At 38.2% G+C, this 20,162-nt stretch overlaps 1 protein-coding gene across 1 annotated transcript in view; it reads left to right on the plus strand.

Annotated features, from left to right (window-relative positions):
- The window catches only part of LOC132817331 (low-density lipoprotein receptor-related protein 1-like), a 1,680,787-nt gene that overhangs the window by 442,373 nt on the left and 1,218,252 nt on the right, over window positions 1-20,162 (plus strand). Inside the window, exon 7 of the mRNA XM_060827740.1 lies at window positions 1,681-1,944. Within this exon, the coding sequence (XP_060683723.1) occupies window positions 1,681-1,944 (264 nt within the window). The remainder of the gene's footprint in view (window positions 1-1,680; window positions 1,945-20,162) is intronic.

Here is a 20,162-nt window from a genome sequence, read left to right on the forward strand (position 1 = left end):
CAATTTTGGTGTCATCTGCAAACTTACTAACTATCCCTCCTATGTTCATATTGAAATCATTTATTTAAAGAACAAAAAGCAGTGGACCCAGCACTGATCCTTGTGGCACACTGCTGGTCACAGGCCTCCGGTCCAATAAACAACCCTCCACCAGCATCCTTAGTCTCCTATCTTCAAGTCAATTTTGCATCCAAATGGGTAGCTCTCCTTAGATTCCATGTAATCTAACTTTGCTAACTAGTCTACCATGTGAAACCTTGTCAAACGTCTTACTGATGTCCACACAAACAACGTCCAGTGCTCTTCCTTCATCAATTTTCTTTGAAACTTCTTCAGAAAATTCCTGGACCTAATTTTATTATGCAGGGAAAACAATCACTGACGGGAGGTGGGAGTGGGGACAATCATTCGACAAGGTTACCCTTTACAAAGCAGTCATCTGTTCTTTTGCCTGAAGTAATGGCATAGCCTGAGACTGGACAGTACATTGTGCAGTCAGCCTCCTTTCAGCATCTTAATGAGCTTATCTGCCTGTCTGATTCATGGAGGTTGTCAGTATTGAAGGGCTCCAGACCCATGTTAGGCTAAATGATCACATTTGGAATTTGGTTCAGTGGATTGTCTCACCATACTCGGACGCCTCCACCTGCATTCTGTGCCTGGGTATGGCCCAATGCCTGTGTGATTGTCCAAGAGAAAATCTAATTTCAGTGGAATTTGGCAATGTTGTCAAGTTTTCTTTTTCCCATGACTGATATCTTTGCCGTTGAGCAGTGACAGGTTAATTGATCCTTTGTTGTTGAAACTCAATTGATACCATGATATTTGGAGTCACTGAGCTGATAATTTTTGATGTGGAATATCAAAACAATATTATGATTTCTTAATTTAAACAAACAATTAATATTTTATTCTTTTAAAACAAGTACTTTATTTTTGAATGCTCGACACCTTGGGCACATTTCAAGAGCACACATTTGGAATTCCCTGGAGCTTTCCCTTTCGCTGATAATAAGTTACACTGCAAGAAGTTTCAGGCTAGCAGTGGAAATTCAAGTAGGGGTCTCACAATTCCCAGCCTCACATCTAAATATTCTGAACATTTATCATTGACAGGGAAAAAAGTGAGAACTGCAGATGCTGGAGATCAGAGGCAAACAGTGGTGCTGGAAAAGCACAGCAAGTCAGGCAGCATCCGAGGAGCAGGAGAGTCAACGTTCCTATTGTGCTTTTCCAGTGCCACACTTTCTGACTTTTATCATAGGCTATCTGAAGACATTGACTTAATGTCTCCATGAGGGAGCCTTGGAGAGAAGCAGTTGGATAATTGTATTCTGCTCTTCTCCCCTTTGAAAATCTAGTAACAAGGAGGGCTGTCTTGCTGCTGACAGGGAATTTGATCCCTTTTTTAAAAGATGTTGAGCAAAATTAAGGACTATATCTATACAGTTTTCATTGATAACTTGGTTGGTATCCAATGTGCATTTATTTTGTCATAAAGTAAATGTTTAAAATGCACCATTTTAAGTCAGATTATCGCAATAAATTAAATAATTCCCATTTTGTGCTGCAAATGAATATATATTTTCAAGTTCTGGGTTAATCAATATTTTGTATTTTTAAGGTCATTATGAAGAAGTTTTTTTTAATGAAATTCATTCTTAATTTAATCTTTTCCAGAAACCTTTGCTCGACAACCTGTACTTTTGATTGCCAATGTTAAAAGTATTGTGGTGACCAGTCTGAATGGATCAAGTATTCCTGGTCAGAATTCTGTCACTGCTAATGGAATCATTGCACTGGATTTTATTTATGATGAGGAGCTGGTCTGCTGGATAATAGCTGAAGAAATGTCTACTCATGCTGAACTGAAATGTGCCAAGCTGACACCGCTGAATGGATTTACTGAAGAGAGAGTCATCAATATTTCACATAGCCTCCACAGTGAGTATTTTCAGCATCTAGAAATACTTAAGCATTCATCGTTAAATTATGTTTTAAATTTGTAATCAACCCATTGCAATGTACTTTGAATTACTACATTGAATGCCTTTGACAAAGTCTAAAGTTTTTAAATATTTCACAAGCTTTGAAAGGTGGTTAATTCAATGATGATAACTAAATTAAAACGCATTCATATAAATATGGAAGTTCGCTTTAAAAATATTGTGATTTTCTAGGAAAAGTGACGGTCATGATAATTTCATGTTTGTAACATCTTTGTTGCGATGAGGAAGTACAGGTACCTTGTGCCATGCCCATCAACCAATATATCAGAGTAGGTTTAAGAGATGCGGTATATTAGTAAAGTTTAAACATAGTCATGATATCATCACTGTTTCATAGCATGTGACTGGAGGGAGAAAGATATCAGATTCCATCTTAGCTCAAATTACTTTTCTGAAAAGGAGTTAAAGTCATCACTTTCCTGCCAATTGATGCCTTCATTAACATTTTGCTTGAGGATGGATTCAAGGTAAGAACCATCAGCAAGTCAATGACATTTGAGTACTGCCAACACTATTTCAGCAGTCAGCAAAATATACCTCAAGAAAGAAAAGGTAACAGATGCCATTTGTCACACCTACCCAAATGCCCTACCCTACTCTAGTTTTTCTTCAGATATGAAAAGCATGTGGCACAAGGGACATTAGACAGATATGTGCAAGAAATCTGGTTCCAAAGACAAAGTCAGACATTAGTACAAAACACTTGGAATGAATAAGATGGGACAACATCGCAAAACCAGTAGCAAGGAAAGTGTTGAGACAGTACACAGTTGCAAATACATCAATGAAAGCAAAATACTGGAACAATTGAAAGAAACACAGAAAATCCTGGAGAAATTCAACATTCACAAGTAACAACAGACCTATGGCAGCATCTGTGGAGAGAGAATAAAGTTGATGTTTTAAATCCAAAATGATTTATTCAGAAAACCATCAATGAATTTCAGAATCAACCAAACAAAAGGCAAATTCCACAAGATGACCAAGCTTTCTATATTAACTTCACTCACCACATCAATGGTGTAAGATGATAGGATGTTTTTGGAATTGTTACCATCATATGTCCTGAAGATTTAGATCTATATACATTAAAAACTAAAAGTGATGCAACAGCTAGTACCAAAATATTACTATCATGATACATTACTGCAAGTTATGTATCTCAGTACATGACAGTCCACAGTACAGAGCCAGTGTGAGCAAGTACAATCAGCAACGGCTGAAAATGACTGACTACAAGACTTGTAGTTGTTCATCATCCAGAGATAGTCAGACAGTGTTAAGTTCCTGAGGAGCTTTTTTTCATTTTTGTTGTACACAGACAAACTTGGTTTATCGTAACAAGTTATTTACCAGAACAAACAAGTTCTAATGCCAAAAGTAATTCGCCAATATGTCATGTGCATATTTTACCAGGAAACAATGGTATTGTGAATATGGTAAATAGTCAAGGTCTTTTCCACAGGGTGGGGAAGTCCAAGTCTAGAGGGTATAGGTTTAAGGTGAGACGGGAAAGATTTAAAGGGAATCTAATTGTTAACTTTTTCATGCAAATAGTGGTGCATGTGTGGAATGAGCTGCCAGAGGAAGTTGTGCAGACTGGTATAATTACAAAATGTTAAAAGGCACCTGCATGTGTATATGAAAGAAAGGGTGGAGAGGGATATGGGCCAAGTGCTGGCAAATGGTACTAGATTCATTGAGGATATGTGGTTGACATGGATGAGTTAAACCATGCTATATATTTCTATGACTATAAATGCACAAGAACTGTGAAGCCAGGATGAATCAGGATAGCTAATGAATATATACGATCATACCAAATGTAATAACACTGGAAGCAGAGGGAGCATCCACAGCCACACAATTTTGCATCCACTCCTTAGATAAAAGTAGCAACAGACTTATTCACAGTGCTTGTGGAAAATTACTTCCTTGTCATGGCATCATAGAATCACTGGTCCTTCAGCCCAACAGGTCCACACTGACCCTCCAAAGAGTAATCCACCCAGACCAATTCCCCAATCATATTATCTGATATTTACCCATAACTAATGCACCTAACCTACACATCCCTGAACACTATGGTTATGGTTGGGATTCACTTAACCCTCACATCTTTGGATTGTGGGCAGAAACCAGAGCACCGGAGAGAATGTGCAAACTCCACACAGACAGTAACCCGAGGCTGGAATAGAACCCGGGTCCTTGGTGCTGTGAGGCAGCAGTACTAACCACTGAGCCCCCGTGCCATCCCCACTTGCTTCTCCAAAGTCCCCATTGTTTGTTGACTTAGCAACAGAACAAGTGCAGCCATTGCCAGCACAACAAGTCCTGTTCATTTTATGTCCTGGTAACGATGATGTCTGACAACAAACTACAAATCACTGGCAGAAAATATCACAACAAGTGATGGATATCACATCATTACTTACTATCCACACTCAAACAGTGCAGCAGAGCAGACAATACATACAATCAACTCAATGACAATTCAATACCAAACAACAAAGCAGGATATTTACAGTGCATTAGAGATTTTAACACAATACCAGTAGACAAAGGAGACAGTGAGATCTGCAGTTGCTGGAGATCAAGTTGAGAATACAGCAGGTCAGGCAGCATCCGAGGAGCGGGAGGATCAAGGTTTCAGGTCCGGAGCCCTTCTTCAAGAATGGCCACATTCTTGAAGAAGGGCTCCGGCCCGAATCGTCGATTTTCCTGCTCCTCGGATGCTGCCTGACTTGCTGTGTTTTTCCAGCAACACACTCTCAACCAGTAGATAAGTTGTGCTGGGAACAGTAATCCTTTATGTTGAGAAGGTAAATGCAGATGACCTTGCCCAGCAACCAATTGTCTAACCATTCTGAGGCACAGGACATTCTTCTTCAAATGCAAAGGAGAATTAAAGAGATGCATAATGAATGAGCAAGTGTAAGACTACCACGGTTATGCACAAGGCAGTGGATCTAAGGGGGCCTTGTATTAAATTGTAAAGGAGATGAAGCCAGCTCAGATATATATATAGCACACTAATCATGCATGGAGAATGAGGACGAAACCTGCGATGATGATGAATGAAATATGTTCTAATCGATCTGGCAAAAGAGTGTTATGACACACCTCTAGAAGTAGTAGGAGCTGAAACTAGGCCTCATTTCTCAGAGGCAGGGACATAGCACAGTGCTGCAAGACCCCTTTGATGTTTCAACCCAGGGAATTTGTGCATGTGAAATGAACATGATACCCACTACAATGAAGAAACATGGCATGATGATGATGATTGAATGATGCTGTCAAGTGACAGCAATCAATTGGAAGGCAACCAAGTTGCCAAACCAGTGCTGCAGAGTTTCATGCATACCTGTCCAGACGGGTATATGATCACTAAGTTGAGAAATCTTCAAAACATTACATGGGCATTTGAATTGTTAATCTTTTAAACTGTTTCAGCCAATGCATAATTAATAAACGTGCAACGTGTGTGTATGTACAATATTTTATACCTATTTGGGTTAACTTTTAATTTTTGGAAAATGGGGGCTGTTGTCTGTCAGTATTTCAGTATATTTCTTTAAGAGACATAGTGTGTTGGCATGACTTTAAAAAACAATGATTTGATATCATGATATCATTTCACTGTATCATAGCATGTAACCTGAGAGTGTAATGATCTCAGATTTCATCCCAACTTGAAGTATGTTGCTTGATGTAACTGAATAACCTAACACTAGCCCAGGTTCTTAATGTGTCTGTGAATGTAACATTTGTATAAAATAGCCACTGGTGATAAATGTCTATTGTATCTTTTAAAATCACATTATCCACCTCAATGATATGAAGGATAACATGATAACAAATAAAAACATCCTGTTGGAGGTAAAGCCCACAACTATATGCTCAATGATGCAGACTAGTTTTGTGTATTAATCACTATGGCCTACACCAGTGAACGAAATGTGTCCTAACTATTACAGAGATTATTCTATGGCTGATCTGGCAATATCTGTTTCAATAGACAATTGGTGATGATTGCTGCGTCTAAGCTTGACACAGTGGGCAGGATGTTTATTGTACATGACTAATAACACTAGTAGAAGATAATGCACATTTTTGAGTCTGGGTAAGTTTCTATAATGCTCAATGTAGTTTCATTGCTGACTTGCCGAATGAGCAGTGATAGGCAGCTCCTCACTCCCAGCGAATCAAAAACCAAATGGTTCCTCTGTGGAGCCGAGCCAGGAATACTCACTTTCAAACTTGAGTGTGGGAGGTGAGGGTCTGTGAGACGTTATATCACCAAAGGAGAGCGAGGGACAAAGAGATCAACAGAAAAGTTTTTTTTAAGTTAGGACGGTTCAGGCCTTTCAAAAGTAATTGGCAGAACCGGTTTTGTTTAGTTTTATTTTGGAGCAGCTTACTACAGTTGCATAAGCATAACTCATCTGGTAGTTCTGAGCATTCAGTCCAGACAGAGAAAAACATATTAGTTTCTCAATTCTCTGGGAGACATGCTGCCAGTCAATATTTATTCAGTAGTGACGCTAGATTAAGCTTAATTAATAGGATGATACGTGAACACAAAATTTGGTAAAATCTCCCAGTCATGTTATATGTCGTTTTAAATGCAGATCCAATGGATGACCAACATTTAATTGAAGTCCCAGGGTTTTGGACTCTTAATTGAAATGCATTTGATAAAGGTAGTGGCTTTTTATTTCAACCACAGTGCAAAAGTTGAGTAGATGGATGCTGCCTGACCTGCTGTGCTTTTTCAGCAGCACTCTAATCTAGACTCTGGTTTCCAGCATCTGCAGTCCTTGTCTTCACAAACGTTGAGTAGGTTGAGTCTAAAACAGCAAGTAAGCTGTAATTTTTTTTTAAGAAATTATCTGCTACTATTTTGTTCATCCTGTAAAATAGGATGCAAGCTGACAAAAATCTTTCTGAAAACTCCTCAACATCACAGAATTACAGAAGTATTATGGCATAGAAGGAGGCCATTCAGCCTGTTGCATCTCCACTGCCTTGTTAAATCAGCACCATTACCTAGTACCAGTTACCTCCTGTTTCCCCATTTCCCGCACGTTACTTTTATTCAAAAGAATCATCCAATGCATTTGCTTCCCATACCCTAACTACTTACTGAGTGAAAAAGATTTTCTTTTCTCCGCTCTTGCTTCTTTTGCAGATCATGATAAATCTATGCATTCTTGTTCTCTGGTTCCATTTACCAGCGAGAACAGTTTCGCCTGATCTACTTTTTCCAGCCTGCTCATGATTTTGAAAACCTCTGTTGAATTTCCTCGTAGCCTTCTTCATTGCAAGGAGGCAGGGCCAGTCTCTCCTGAAGACTGAAGTTCCACATCCCTCAAGCCATCGTTGTAAACTGTTTCTATACTATTTCTAAAGCATTCATTTCCCTCCTATAATACCCATATTATAGTACTTTTGTCGATGCTGATTATGAGTCCCAAATGGCTTTTTGTGTAATTTATTCCTGCACATTGTCCCACTGTCATGGAATATGTGGTTATCTTCTTTATGTGTCTTTTTTGACATAATGCTGTAAATTATTTTGTTTATTTGCCATCATTTATAACTTTGACATTGCTTTTTAAGACTGAAATCTCAGGGCTGAGATTTCCGAAGGTCTCTGGTTTGAGATTCGTGTGGGTGAGATTTTGAAATTACAGTCTTGGTTGGCAACTCAGGATCCCAAAGGCTCCAAGATAGTTTTGAATTTTCAAAGTGTTAGGAGGGTGGTGTGGTTTTATGGGGTGGGGATTTTGGGAGGAATGAGGAACATCCTTGCCACCAATGAACAGTTCTTTAAGCCCCTTTAGATTATTGCTGTTGGGACCTGTCCAGAACCGGATGCAGATTTCAAGTTTTTTTCCAGGTGAGCTTGGACTATCAGGGATAGTCGAGGGAACTTGTGCCAGGAGTTGGAGGAGGTAGGGGTGGTCCATTAATGAATACTTTGCTTCAATATTCAATACTGAGAGGGACTTTGTTGTCTGACAGGACAACATAAATCAAGCTGATATGCTTGAACAGGTTGATGTTAAGAAGCACGATTTGCTGAATATTTTCAAAAACATAAGGATAGATAAGTCCCTTGGGCCAGAGGGAATATACCCAAGGTTACTACAGGAAGCAAGAGAAAAGATTGCTGCATCTTTGGTGATGATCTGTGCATCCTCGCTGTCCACTGGAGTAGTGCCAGATGATTGGAGGCAGGCAAATGTTATTCCTTTTTTCAAGAAATGGAATAGGGCTAATCCTGGGAATTACAGACCATTTAGTCTTATGTGTGTGGTGGGCAAATTATTGGAGAGGATTCTGAGAGACAGGATTTATGATTACTTGGAAAACCATCGTTTGATTAGAGACAGTATGTAATGCCTCACAAGCCTTATTGAATTCTTTGAGGATGTGACAAAACACATTGATGAACATAAAGCAGTTGATGTCATGTGCATGGATTTTAGCAAGGTATCCCCACGGTAGGCTAATTCAGAATGTAAGGTGGCATTGGATAGAGGAAGATCTGGCTATTTGGATTTAGAATTGGCTGGCCCACAGAGGACAGAGGGTGGTAGTAGATAGAAAGTACTCAGCCTGGAGCTCGGTGACCAGTGTGGTCTGCAGAGTCTGTTTTGGGACTTCTGCTGTTTGTGATTTTTATAAATGATTTGGATGTGGAAGTAGAGTGGTGGGTTAGTAAGTTTGCCAATGACATGAAAGTTAGTGGAGTGGTCGATAATGTGGAGGGCTGTTGTAGGTTGCAACAGGACATTGACAGAATGCAAAACTAGATTGATATGTGGCAGATGGAGTTCAACCTGGAAAAATGGAAATGATTAACTTTGGAGGGTCAAATTTTAATGCAAAATACAGGGTTGAAGGCAGGATTCTTGGCAGTGTGGAGGAACAGAGAGAACTTGGGGGTCCATGTCCATAGATCCCTCAAAGTGGCCACCCAAGTTGATAGGGTTATTAAGAAGGCATATGGCGTATTGGCTTTCATTAGCTGAGGAATTGAGTTAAAGAGCTGTGAAGTTATGCTGCAGCCCTATAGAGCCCTGGTTCAACCACAGTTGGAATATTGTGTTCAGTTCTGTTCATCTTGTTATAGGAAGGATGTGGAAGCTTTTGAGAGGATGCAGAGGAGATTTACCAGGTTGCTGCCAGGGTTGAAGAAAGATCGAGGAAGCTAAGGCATTTTTCATTGGAACGATAAAGGATGAGAGGTGACTTGATAGAGGCGTATAAGATGATGAGTGGCATAGGTAGAGTGGATAATCAGAGACTTCTGCTCAGGGGAGAAATGGCTATCACAAGGAGGCGTAACTTTGAGGTGATGTTCATCAGGGGTCCGTTCTTCACACAGAGAGTAGTGGGTGCAGGTAATGCACTGCCAGCAGTGGTAATAGAATCAGAAACATCAGTGACATTTAAGCGTCACTTGGATAGGCATGTGGATGATAATAAATTGAAGCGTATGTAGGTTAGTTTGATCTTAGAATAGGATATAAAGTTGGCACAACAGCTGCTCACATTTGTGTAGCATCTTTAATGCAGTAAAACTTCCCAAGGTAATGATGTTAAGGATCATATTCATTATCTGAAATGCTCAAAAATCTTGAATGTATCCTTTGTGCATCAGTGAGCTGAGTTGGGTACAATGCTTAAACTGATGTGTGACTGGAGTATTACAGACTCTGAATTGTATTTTGTTTTTTTAGGATAATACTTCCTAATTCTGTTGGACATATTGACAACCAAGACACTGAAGACCAATAATTCTCTTCAATTCCCATATTTATGTCTATATTGGTGAAGTACTTAGCCCCATCGTATTTTCATTACATTTAAAGGCTATCAAAATGTGTCTATATGATGTGCTACATTTTGACTCACTTCCATATTTCATTTTATTCAATTGTCCAGTTCAAGGTTTTGTGTTGGTGCCAGCTGTTTATTTGATAATTTTATATTCAGCTTCTAAATCTAATCTGTTCATCTATATTAGAAATCATAATAAATCAATCATGGGGCACATCACTCAGCAGTTTCACACCTTTGCGTAATTGCTGTAATAAGTAGATGCTGTTTCCTACCCTTTCTAAATTTGTGTTTCCAGCTTTCACCTTAGAAGTTTGCTGTTTTCAATTAAAATATGATGATATGGAATTTAGGTAAATACTTTCAGAAGTTTAGGTATACTGCAGCAATTAATAATTATTAATCTAAATATTTGAGTAATTCATAAGATGTAGAAAAATGGAAGTTTAGCCTGTGTTCTTTTATGTTGCTATCTATCTTTTGCAGATTGGTTTCAGATGGAGGTTCAAACAAGTCCTTGTCTTTCATCTCAATGGGAGATGAGGCGTATTTATTGGTCTACATTTGGTTTAATGTTTGTATTCAATAATCTTTCCCATAGTACGTTTGCTTAAAGTTTCCAACCACCTGTTAGCGATTAGTCAGCATTGCCTATTTATTATAACTCTACGTATGATACTCTGATATCAAGAAATCAGTACTTTTGTCTTTTCATGTCTTATAAACTCTATAACTGTACAGAGTTTCATTTGCATTTCATATGTATTAGTCAGCTGATTTAAAAATACATATATGTTCCTCCCTCGGAACAAATGAAAGGGGATTAAAAAAAACTTTGACACAATTATCTAGTTAGCCAATGAACCAAAAGAAACTTCTGAAACCTTTCAGTGGTGTAAATTCAAGAGTCCCTCGCACCCAGAAGGGTACTACATCTAAAGATTGAGCTTAAAACACAATAAGATTGATTATTTGACTTGTGTTTGCCTAAGTACAATGTTTGCAATATGTAAATTAACCATGTTGATGTTGACCAAATAATTCATATTACGAAAAATGTATAAATTCTTATTTTCTTCTTTAATTAATTTTCAGGGACAGAAAGCTGAAAATATTTAGTAAAATGATGAATTGTTCAAAAGAAACCTTCCATCTTTTCTGGTAGATTTTAAATAATTTAATTTTAACAGTTTGCAAAATTTTGGGAAGTCATCAATGATTAAATGGTATTGATGATGAGTTATAGTTAATTTTCTAGCTATGATGGCCAGAATTCACGTAAAGGTATGGGGTATTTTGACCAGCAATGTTATGATTAATGGTCACAATATTTTATCTGGCAGTTTAATTCTTCAGGGGAAAACAGCATTTACTTTTAAACTGGTTGAAGATATTGCTGCTGTTGCAAATAATTATTCTTGTAAAACACTGCTGAGGTTTTTTTTTTAACTATCTTGCCACTATTTATGTTGTGAAACTTGAAAGAGCTCTGAAAAGATTTATAAGGATGTTGCCAGGGTTGGAGGGTTTGAGCTATAGGAAGAGGCTGAATAAGCTGGAGTTATTTTCGCTGGAGTGTCAGAGGCTGAGGAGTGACCTTATAGGGTTTTATAAAATCATGAGAGGCATGGATAGGATAATTAGGCAAGGTCTTTTCCCTGAGATGGGGAAGTCCAGAACTAGAGGGTACACGCTTACAGTGAGAGGGGAAAGATTTAAAAGGGACCTAAGGAGCAACTTTTTCACATATAGGGTGGTGCATGTATGGAATGAGCTGCCAGACGAAATGTGGAGGAAATGAGGAAATTACAATTTAAAAAGCATCTGGCTGGGTATATGAATAGGAAGGGTTTAAAGTACTGGCAAATGGGATTAGATTAATTTAGGATATCTGACTAGCATGGATGAATTGGACCAAAGGGTCTATTTCCATGTTTTTGACTCTGTTGCACTGAGAAATATTAGTAATGAATAGATTGCTCTATTTTGACTTTCACTTTCTGTTTCACGTTTTGGAATTAATTAGGTTGCAGGGATAGAGGCTTGTACCTCAGTTACATATTTGAGCCCTGTTTGCTGCTTCTAAAAATCTGCTTGTATTTCTTCTGAAAACAACTTACATTTACATTTAAGATAAGCATTTTCCGTAAGAAATTCACAAATGACAGGTGACGAATAAAGGAATGGCTTTCAATCCATCTGAAATTGTGTCAGCAGTTGTCAACTTTGTGCCATGCACTGAGAGACTTTGTCCGAAGTTAGAATACCATATGTTTTCCAATAAAATATATGCCTTATGCTCTTTGTAATGGGGATTTAAATGATCTATTATCAAAAGTTAAAAATATAAAGACTAAAATTTAGAAAATTGTGGTAGATGCAGATACAGTTACAACATTTAAAAGAAATTTGGATAGATAAATAAATAGGAATGGTTTAGAGAAATATAGGGCAAATTCAGGAAAGTGGGGCCAGTTTAGTTTGAGAAACTTAGTCAATGTGGTCATATTGGACTGAAGGGTCTGTTTCCATACAGAATGACTCTATGACAAAAAATTGAAATGCTTACCTTCCTAGGTAGTGTTCAACTTCATGTATAATTTGTAAACATTTGAAAAAGAGTACATTCCACTGTATATCGGCTGAGAAAAAACTCATTTGAGGTGACTCCCGGAGTGAAGTTAAGCTCAAGGCAGTAGCACACAGCAGCTATTGGCAATTTCACAACATGTTTTGTATTCCCTCTATTTCATTTAATGTTGACTTCAATTAAAATAAAATCTGTGGTGTGTAAAACAACACTGATGATTCATGATCTTGTTTGAACAGACAAAGTTCAACCTCAGATTCTTTTGTTTAATGATACAAAATGTTTTGCATCTCTGAAAAATAAGTCCAGTTCTCCCTGCGCAAATTGTTTTGCAATCCGTGCCCCTTGTATTAGGCTGATTAATGTAGCATTCTCTACTGATTTCAATCAAGTACAGAAGATGAGATCAGAAATTAAATGGTATATTAATGAGAGCCTGAGACTTAGTAAGCAATCCATGATGCCTTTATAAAGCACGGTGAACATATCTGCAAGTAATTTGCTTGTTATGGACTATTATATAACTTTCATTAAGACAATGGTGAATGTTCTTGGTTCAAGTCCAGGCATGAGTGCTCAGTGCTACATCAAGTACTGAAATTACAATATTTCATTTCAATACTGAAATTACAATACTGCATTACAATATAGACATTACAATATTGTCATTACAATACAGCATTACATTACTGCAGATCCTTTATGTTTTATTCACAAAGTTATGTTGTAAAAGACTGAAAATCATGATAACTTCTGAGGATCACCAGCCATCCTTTGTGGATTAAGAAATGATCTTATCTCAAGAGAGAAGAAAGAAGACATTATTTCTGATGTATTTTGTTGGTCTGACCCAAAGTGCAATATGCTGGTTTGCCTTTCAAATACAAAGGTCATTGGCTAAAACTACAGGGGTTCGAAACCACAATCCAGATGGTTTATTAGATAGGACTTTATTTGGCCAGAGAGTCAACAGTTCATGGGAAATCTCATAAATCTTCTGCTGTTTGCTAAAAAGAAGTGTTATCATAAGTCATATTAGCTTTTAAGAGAACATGAGTGACATTGAATTTTAAGTAAAGCCATGAGACTGCTGCAGTCAACAAAGCAGCCAAAGTTTTTTTTTGGCTACATACTTGAGAGAAAGGAATGTTCTCTCAGCTAAATGTTCCAGCTTAATGTTCACCTCAAAATCCAGATTGAGGCAAATCCGTACTACCCCACAAGAAGGTAAACAAAAATTACAAGAACCATCAAAGTTGTGGGAAATTTGTGATTTTTCAAGAACTTCACTCCAGCCAAAGCATCAACTATACTAAGAAACATGAAGCTTGCTCCAAAATAGTGGCTGAGTTATGTTTTATTATAATTACCATTTCAAGATAATTTCATCTAATGTTTTGAGTGCATGGTAGCGTGAGAGTCAAGTGAAGAGGATGTCAGATTTTCATTAATGTCCATAACAAGTATATGAGAAAGACAATAACCTTCTCCATTTTGAAATACTCAAGAGTTTGCAGCCGCATCGTTAAAATCACCCAGATTGACATATCCACATACTGATATTGAGCTCATATTCATCTCAGGCAAATAAAATTAAACGATTGAAATCTGGCACTGACATCAAACATACCTTTGGTGACTTCAGTTGTCATTTTGGTATATAAGGTGAAATGAGATTTTCAATTAATTTATAGCATGAAGATACATCTGAAATGCCAAGCACAGTTGCTGCCTTCCACAGTAAATCTCAGTTCTGCTTCATGATATTTTGGATTATTTCAAAGCCTTACAAGACTTTTCAAAGGCTCTGCACGCAATAGACATTAGGAGAGTATCTATTATGGAAGTGGAAGATGGAAGTGACAAGGGCATTGGAAAACAGCATGAAAAATATGGGGACATAGAAATGTTATGAATGGTATCAGGGGATAGGTGATATGGCATCATGGGGGAGATGTGGGGAGTTGACTTCTGAAGATGATAGAAGGTTTGGATAATTGAAAGAAACAAATTTCAATAGACTATGACCTGAGGGACACAAACAAATATACTGAAAACTACTTGGGTATTGGTATTGCAAGTAGCAGTGCTTGAAATTTTGGACTTTGGGGACTTTTCTGCTGAACTGACATCCCAGTAAATGGAATGAGCATTCTGGACTGCTGGTCCTCTGTAATGATTGGAACCAGCTAGGTCTTGTTGACTTCGAGATCCTTGATTAGTGTTGTTAATCTGGGACAATCCAGAAAGCCTCGGCTGACCAATAAAACCAGGAGATTCAGCATCTCCACAGTTCAAGAGACTGGCTCTGAGTGAGCTGATCACAACCAGTGTATTGTACACAAGCAAATAGAAGGTGACTTGGTGATTGGATACCAGTTATTTCTCCCTCCATTTGCCTGTTTTTCTTGCTGCCTTGTGACTACTTCTGGAGGCAATAAGGCCCAAGTCTATGCTACACCCACTTCCAGAGAATGAAAATGAGTTAACGGAAATCAGTTCACAGATTCAGAAATTTTCACGTCCCATGATATCATCTCCTTCTCCAAAATCCAGCCAATTTTCTGTTGATACTTCATGAAATGCTGGAATGTTGCAAGGAGTTCAGACTTGCATAGACTAAGTTATGACAATAGCAAAGTATGGCATCATACAATTTTAGAAGTAATTTTATTGAACTAGATTCAAATAGTTATGCATAACATACTAATAGCTGATGAACAGGCAAATAAAATTAGTTGGCTCCACCAGTGAAAATAGATTTACAAATAGATTTATTTCAATTCAGTTGTGCCTTGATGTTGTAAATAATTGCTAAAACTTAATTCTCCAATCCAGTTCCACCTTTTTAAATCCAGCACCACTGAACTTTTTCATTCATTTCCTAGTCTTAACTTAAATCAAAGGTTGACATCCACCTGAATTGTACCCACAATGTTCATCTTTATCCCTTACTTATTTTACTTTAATACATTTACAAAACACTTCTCTGCTTTAACTCAGCCAAGAATCGAAAAGCCATCACATTCCCTAAGTGATACCCTGACTCTGCCCAGCTCATTCCTTTTAGACCTTGTTCATAGCTGGGTCGCTGATCAGGTACCCACACAGAAAGATCTACTTCACAACATGTTGGCCTATGTCTGTCTGTAGAATAAAGAACAAAGTCCTTAGGGTGGCACGGTGGCACAGTGGTTAGCACTGCTGCCTCACAGCGCCAGGGACCTGGGTTCAATTCCCACCTCAGGCGACTGACTGTGTGGAGTTTGCACATTCTCCCCGTGTCTGCGTGGGTTTCCTCCTGGTGCTCCGGTTTCCTCCCACAGTCCAAAGATGTGCGGGTCAGGTGAATTGGCCATGCTAAATTGCCCGTAGTGTTAGGTAAGGGGTATATGTAGGGGCATGGGTGGGTTGCGCTTCGGCGGGTCGGTGTGGACTGGTTGGGCCGAAGGGCCTGTTTCCACACTGTAAGTAATCTAATCTAATCTAAAGTCAAAATACATATTTCTACATGCTCAAAAAAACATGTTCAGAACATGAGGTTTTTCAAGAATTTATTGCCCTCTGCAACAATCTCCCAAGTTATTATAAGTTGTTTCAAAATGTCTCTTTTACAAGAGTCCCAAAGCCACAGGGTGTTAAGAATCAAACAGGTATGTCCTTCACCTTACTTTACACTCCTCTGATCACAATGAAATCAGAAAAAGTTTCAAATTTGCCTTAGGGATATCATCCTGTTCTTGTTTTGGGTAATCATGGGTATTGTGACATGTTGTACAACTCTTATAATTACTAGCATCTTCATCATTTTTTTTCTGCCATAAGAATGCATGCTTGCTTGCTCAGATGAATTGTGAATTATTATTTTTACTGACATAACCAAAGCAATCCGTCTAGCAAATTCAATGAAAATCTGACTTTGATTCATTGTGCCACATGTATATTTTTAAAGCATAACAGACATAATTATGCTCACTAAATAAAACCAAAAAATGGATCAGTTACATTGTCATTTTAGATTAGATTCCCTACAGTATGGAAACAGGCCCTTCGACCCAACAAGTCCACACTGACCCTCCCAGACCCGTTTCCCATATTTCTTGCTGACTAATGCACCTAAAACAATGGGCAATTTAGCATGGCCAATTCTTCTGACCTGCACATCTTTTACTCATCAAAAGTCTCTATGTGCACAATTTACTTTTAAAAATAATTTACAATTGTCCACTTACTGTTGATTTCCCATTCTGAAATAAAACTGACTGGTCTGTCCTTGCTGGGTTTATTTTTATGGTCTATGTTTGAACCAAGTAACATTTGCAATTTTCCAGTCCTCTGGCACTTCCCTTGAATCTAATGAGAACTTGGACTATTGTGAGGAACGCCTCCACAACTTTTCTTTACATCCTCATATGTTTTTTATCCACTCCTGGTGACTTATGAACTTTAAGTACAAATGGTGTTTAATCAATGACCCAACCACTTGGTAAGGAGAGTTCAACTATGAAGCATCATTGTCCTTTATTTTGTTGTTAATTAAAAATAGACTGAGAGTCATAAGTTTTCTTTCATTTCACCAGTACAAGATACTTTTCACACAACAGTACAAAACATGCATATACTAAGCTTGCCCGCACAAAAAGGATATATTTTCCCTTGAGACAAGTAAAATATCTCTGACTGATCTTGTGTGCATCATCAAATGATCCTGCAAAGCTTGTCTTTGTGGCTTGGTGTTTAAAAGCCTGACTGCAAATGTTTCCATCTCAATATCCTAGAATCCCAAACTTCTCAATAGGGACATCAGGCTGACAAGCAGGAGTCAGCACTCCAGTCTGCTCTGCCACTCAGCTATGCTATGCTTGCCTGATTCTTATCTCAACTTGATTTTCCTGTTTGCACCCCACTCTCCATCCAAATAGCTCTAGACTATCTTGACTATCAAAAATCAATTTAACTCAGCTATTAATAAATTCAATTACCCAGCCTCCATTTTTCAGGGGAACAGAATTTCACAGATTCTCAACCTTCTGAGAGAAAACAAATGTTTTTCCTTTTTAAACATTTTAGGAAATCAACGTCTTTGCTTATCTTATCTGCATTTCAGCCACTGGTGTCTGATTTGCCTTTAAAAATAAAATTGTGGAAAACATTTGTTTTTTTTTCAAATACATGTCTACTTACTTAAACATTGCACATACTTCATAACAGTTTCTACATAGAACCTGCTTTGCAATTTTCTTTTGAATAGCTCATTGCACATGGTGTGAGGTAAATATAATTGCAAAAGCAAAATCAACATATGGAATATTATCAAGTGAGATGCTGTCTTCTATTGTGGCATTAACACTCAAAAGCTTTTGTCTTCACTGATCATCATCTTTCCTTATGTAGAGCAGTGATTCATCTATGATGAAGGCCATTGAAACTCTGTTTTTCCAATAAATTCATTGGTGGGTGTTGAGGGGTGAGAGAATGGCAAAAGCCTTTGGTGTCTGACACTGAACTACAGTGCTGAACTCCATCAGAAAAGTGCAGAAAATTAGGAAGGTCCCCAGAAATATTTGTTACACCAATATCAGATGATGTGCAATCTTGCTGTGCCCACATTTTTGGCCTAAGGTACATTTCAACATTGTCTGTGTGTACAACTAGAGGTTTTAGAAGTCTAAAACTAGAAGATTTTCTTTACAGCATAACAGGCATAATTGTATACATTAAATAAAACCAAAAATGGATCAGTTACATTGCCATTTTACTCATCTAAAATCTCTATGGACACAGTTTACTTTTAAAAATAATTTATACTTGTCCACTTACTGTTGATGTCTCATGCTAAGATAGAACTGATTGGTTTGTACTTGCTAGTCTTCATGTAAAACTAGAAGTCACTCGACTTCAGGTGATAGTTCAACAGGTTTATTTGAAGTTGCAAGCTTACGAGCGCTACACCTTTGGAAAGTCAAATGAGCTTCACCTGATGAAGGAGCAGTGCTCCAAAAGCTTGTGATTCAAATAAACCTATTGGACTATAATCTAATACTGTGTGACTTCTGACTTTAGAGTGTGATGCTGGAAAGTGTGACGGTACAGTGGCTCAGTGGTTAGCACTGCTGCCTCACAGCACTAGGGTCCCAGGGTCAATTCCAGCCTCGGGCGACTGTCTGTGTGGAGTTTGCACATTCTTCCCGTGTCTGCGTGGGTTTCCTCCTGGGTACTCCGGTTTCTTCCCGCAGGCCAGGTGAATTGGTCATGCTAGATTGCCCAGAGAGTTAGGTGCATTAGTCACAGAGAAATGGGTCTGGGTGGATTACTTTTTGGAGGGTTGGTGTGGACTGGTTGGGCCGAAGGGCCTGTTTACACACTGTAGGGAATCTAATCTAAAAAAACACAGCAGGTCAGGCAGCATCCGAGGAGCTGGACTGTGCTTTTCCAGCACCACACTCACGACTCTGATCTCTAGCATCTGCAATCCTCAGTTTCTCTTGACTTCTGACTTTGACTGCCTCAGTCCAACATCAGCACCTTGAAGTTGGAATATTTGTATTATTTACTACTGCATAGATAGAGCTGTGCAAATGAATGATGGAAGCTCTAGACAGGTGTTGTATCTGAAGTGGTGTAAACAATTGAGAAAAGTTGCTGGTGTGCTCTTCCAATATATCAAACCATTTCAGGAATTTCTGGGCCTCATTGCTATAAAGTACAAACAATTTCTTCAAACAAAAATGTTTAAAATACTTGAAATAGGATTTCTGAAGAGTTGTTGTATTGAACTCAATTCTATTTCTCAGGCACTACAGATACCACCTGACCTTTTGAGTATTTTCAGCATATCAGTATATTACTTTTACTCAACAAATGCTTCACTGTCTGTGATTTTCATTTTATTGTTATATGTACACAAGTGCAAATTTACATAAGTACAGTGAAAAATGTATGATGTCACCATGCAAAGCACCATCTTAGGTACAAGTACCTTGGTACAAAATCTTAAGAACAAGGTAGAAAGAAAAATCAAAGTTACATGTTAAACATTACAGTGATTACAGTGAAGTGACACCTTCTAAATATTAATAGAACTTAAAGAAATAAAGCTGATAGTTCAAACATTACAGTCTTTGTCAAGTATTTAGCCAAGGTGGAACTGCACTACAAGGAATCACCTTGAAATGGAAGTCCATGCTGAGGCCACAAGAGTCCACCATGCCAGGCTGAGAGTCCGCCACACCGGGCAGAGAATCTGCCACGCTGGGCCAAGAATCCACCACACTGGGCCATGAGGTTGCCATACCAGAGTGCATGGTCACTCCACGAAGCTGAAAGATCACTTGGCCAAGCTGGGAGGCCACCACTCCAGGTCGGGAGATGTGTAAAGTGGTTTGGAAGATCCTATTGTCTTAAACTTCTGGTGCAAAATTATAAATGGCAATAATGCATCAAAATTAAACAGATTTGTAAATTCATTTTATCACCACACACAAAAAAATACAATATTTGGATTGGAGTCTGTTTGATAAAACTTATAATGAACATCCATGAGCTACATACAGACATAGGTCTGAACTGAGTTGTAAAAACCTGGTGCTTGCTTATAATATACGATCAGGGTAGAAATGGTGTTTTTCATCATAACCACAAATATCATGATCCCTGAGGTTCGATCCAATTGGATTTGTTAACAAACAACAATACCTCTTTGCTGCAGCTGA

This window comes from Hemiscyllium ocellatum, chromosome 7 (assembly GCF_020745735.1).
Source record: "Hemiscyllium ocellatum isolate sHemOce1 chromosome 7, sHemOce1.pat.X.cur, whole genome shotgun sequence".
NCBI lineage: Eukaryota > Metazoa > Chordata > Chondrichthyes > Orectolobiformes > Hemiscylliidae > Hemiscyllium > Hemiscyllium ocellatum.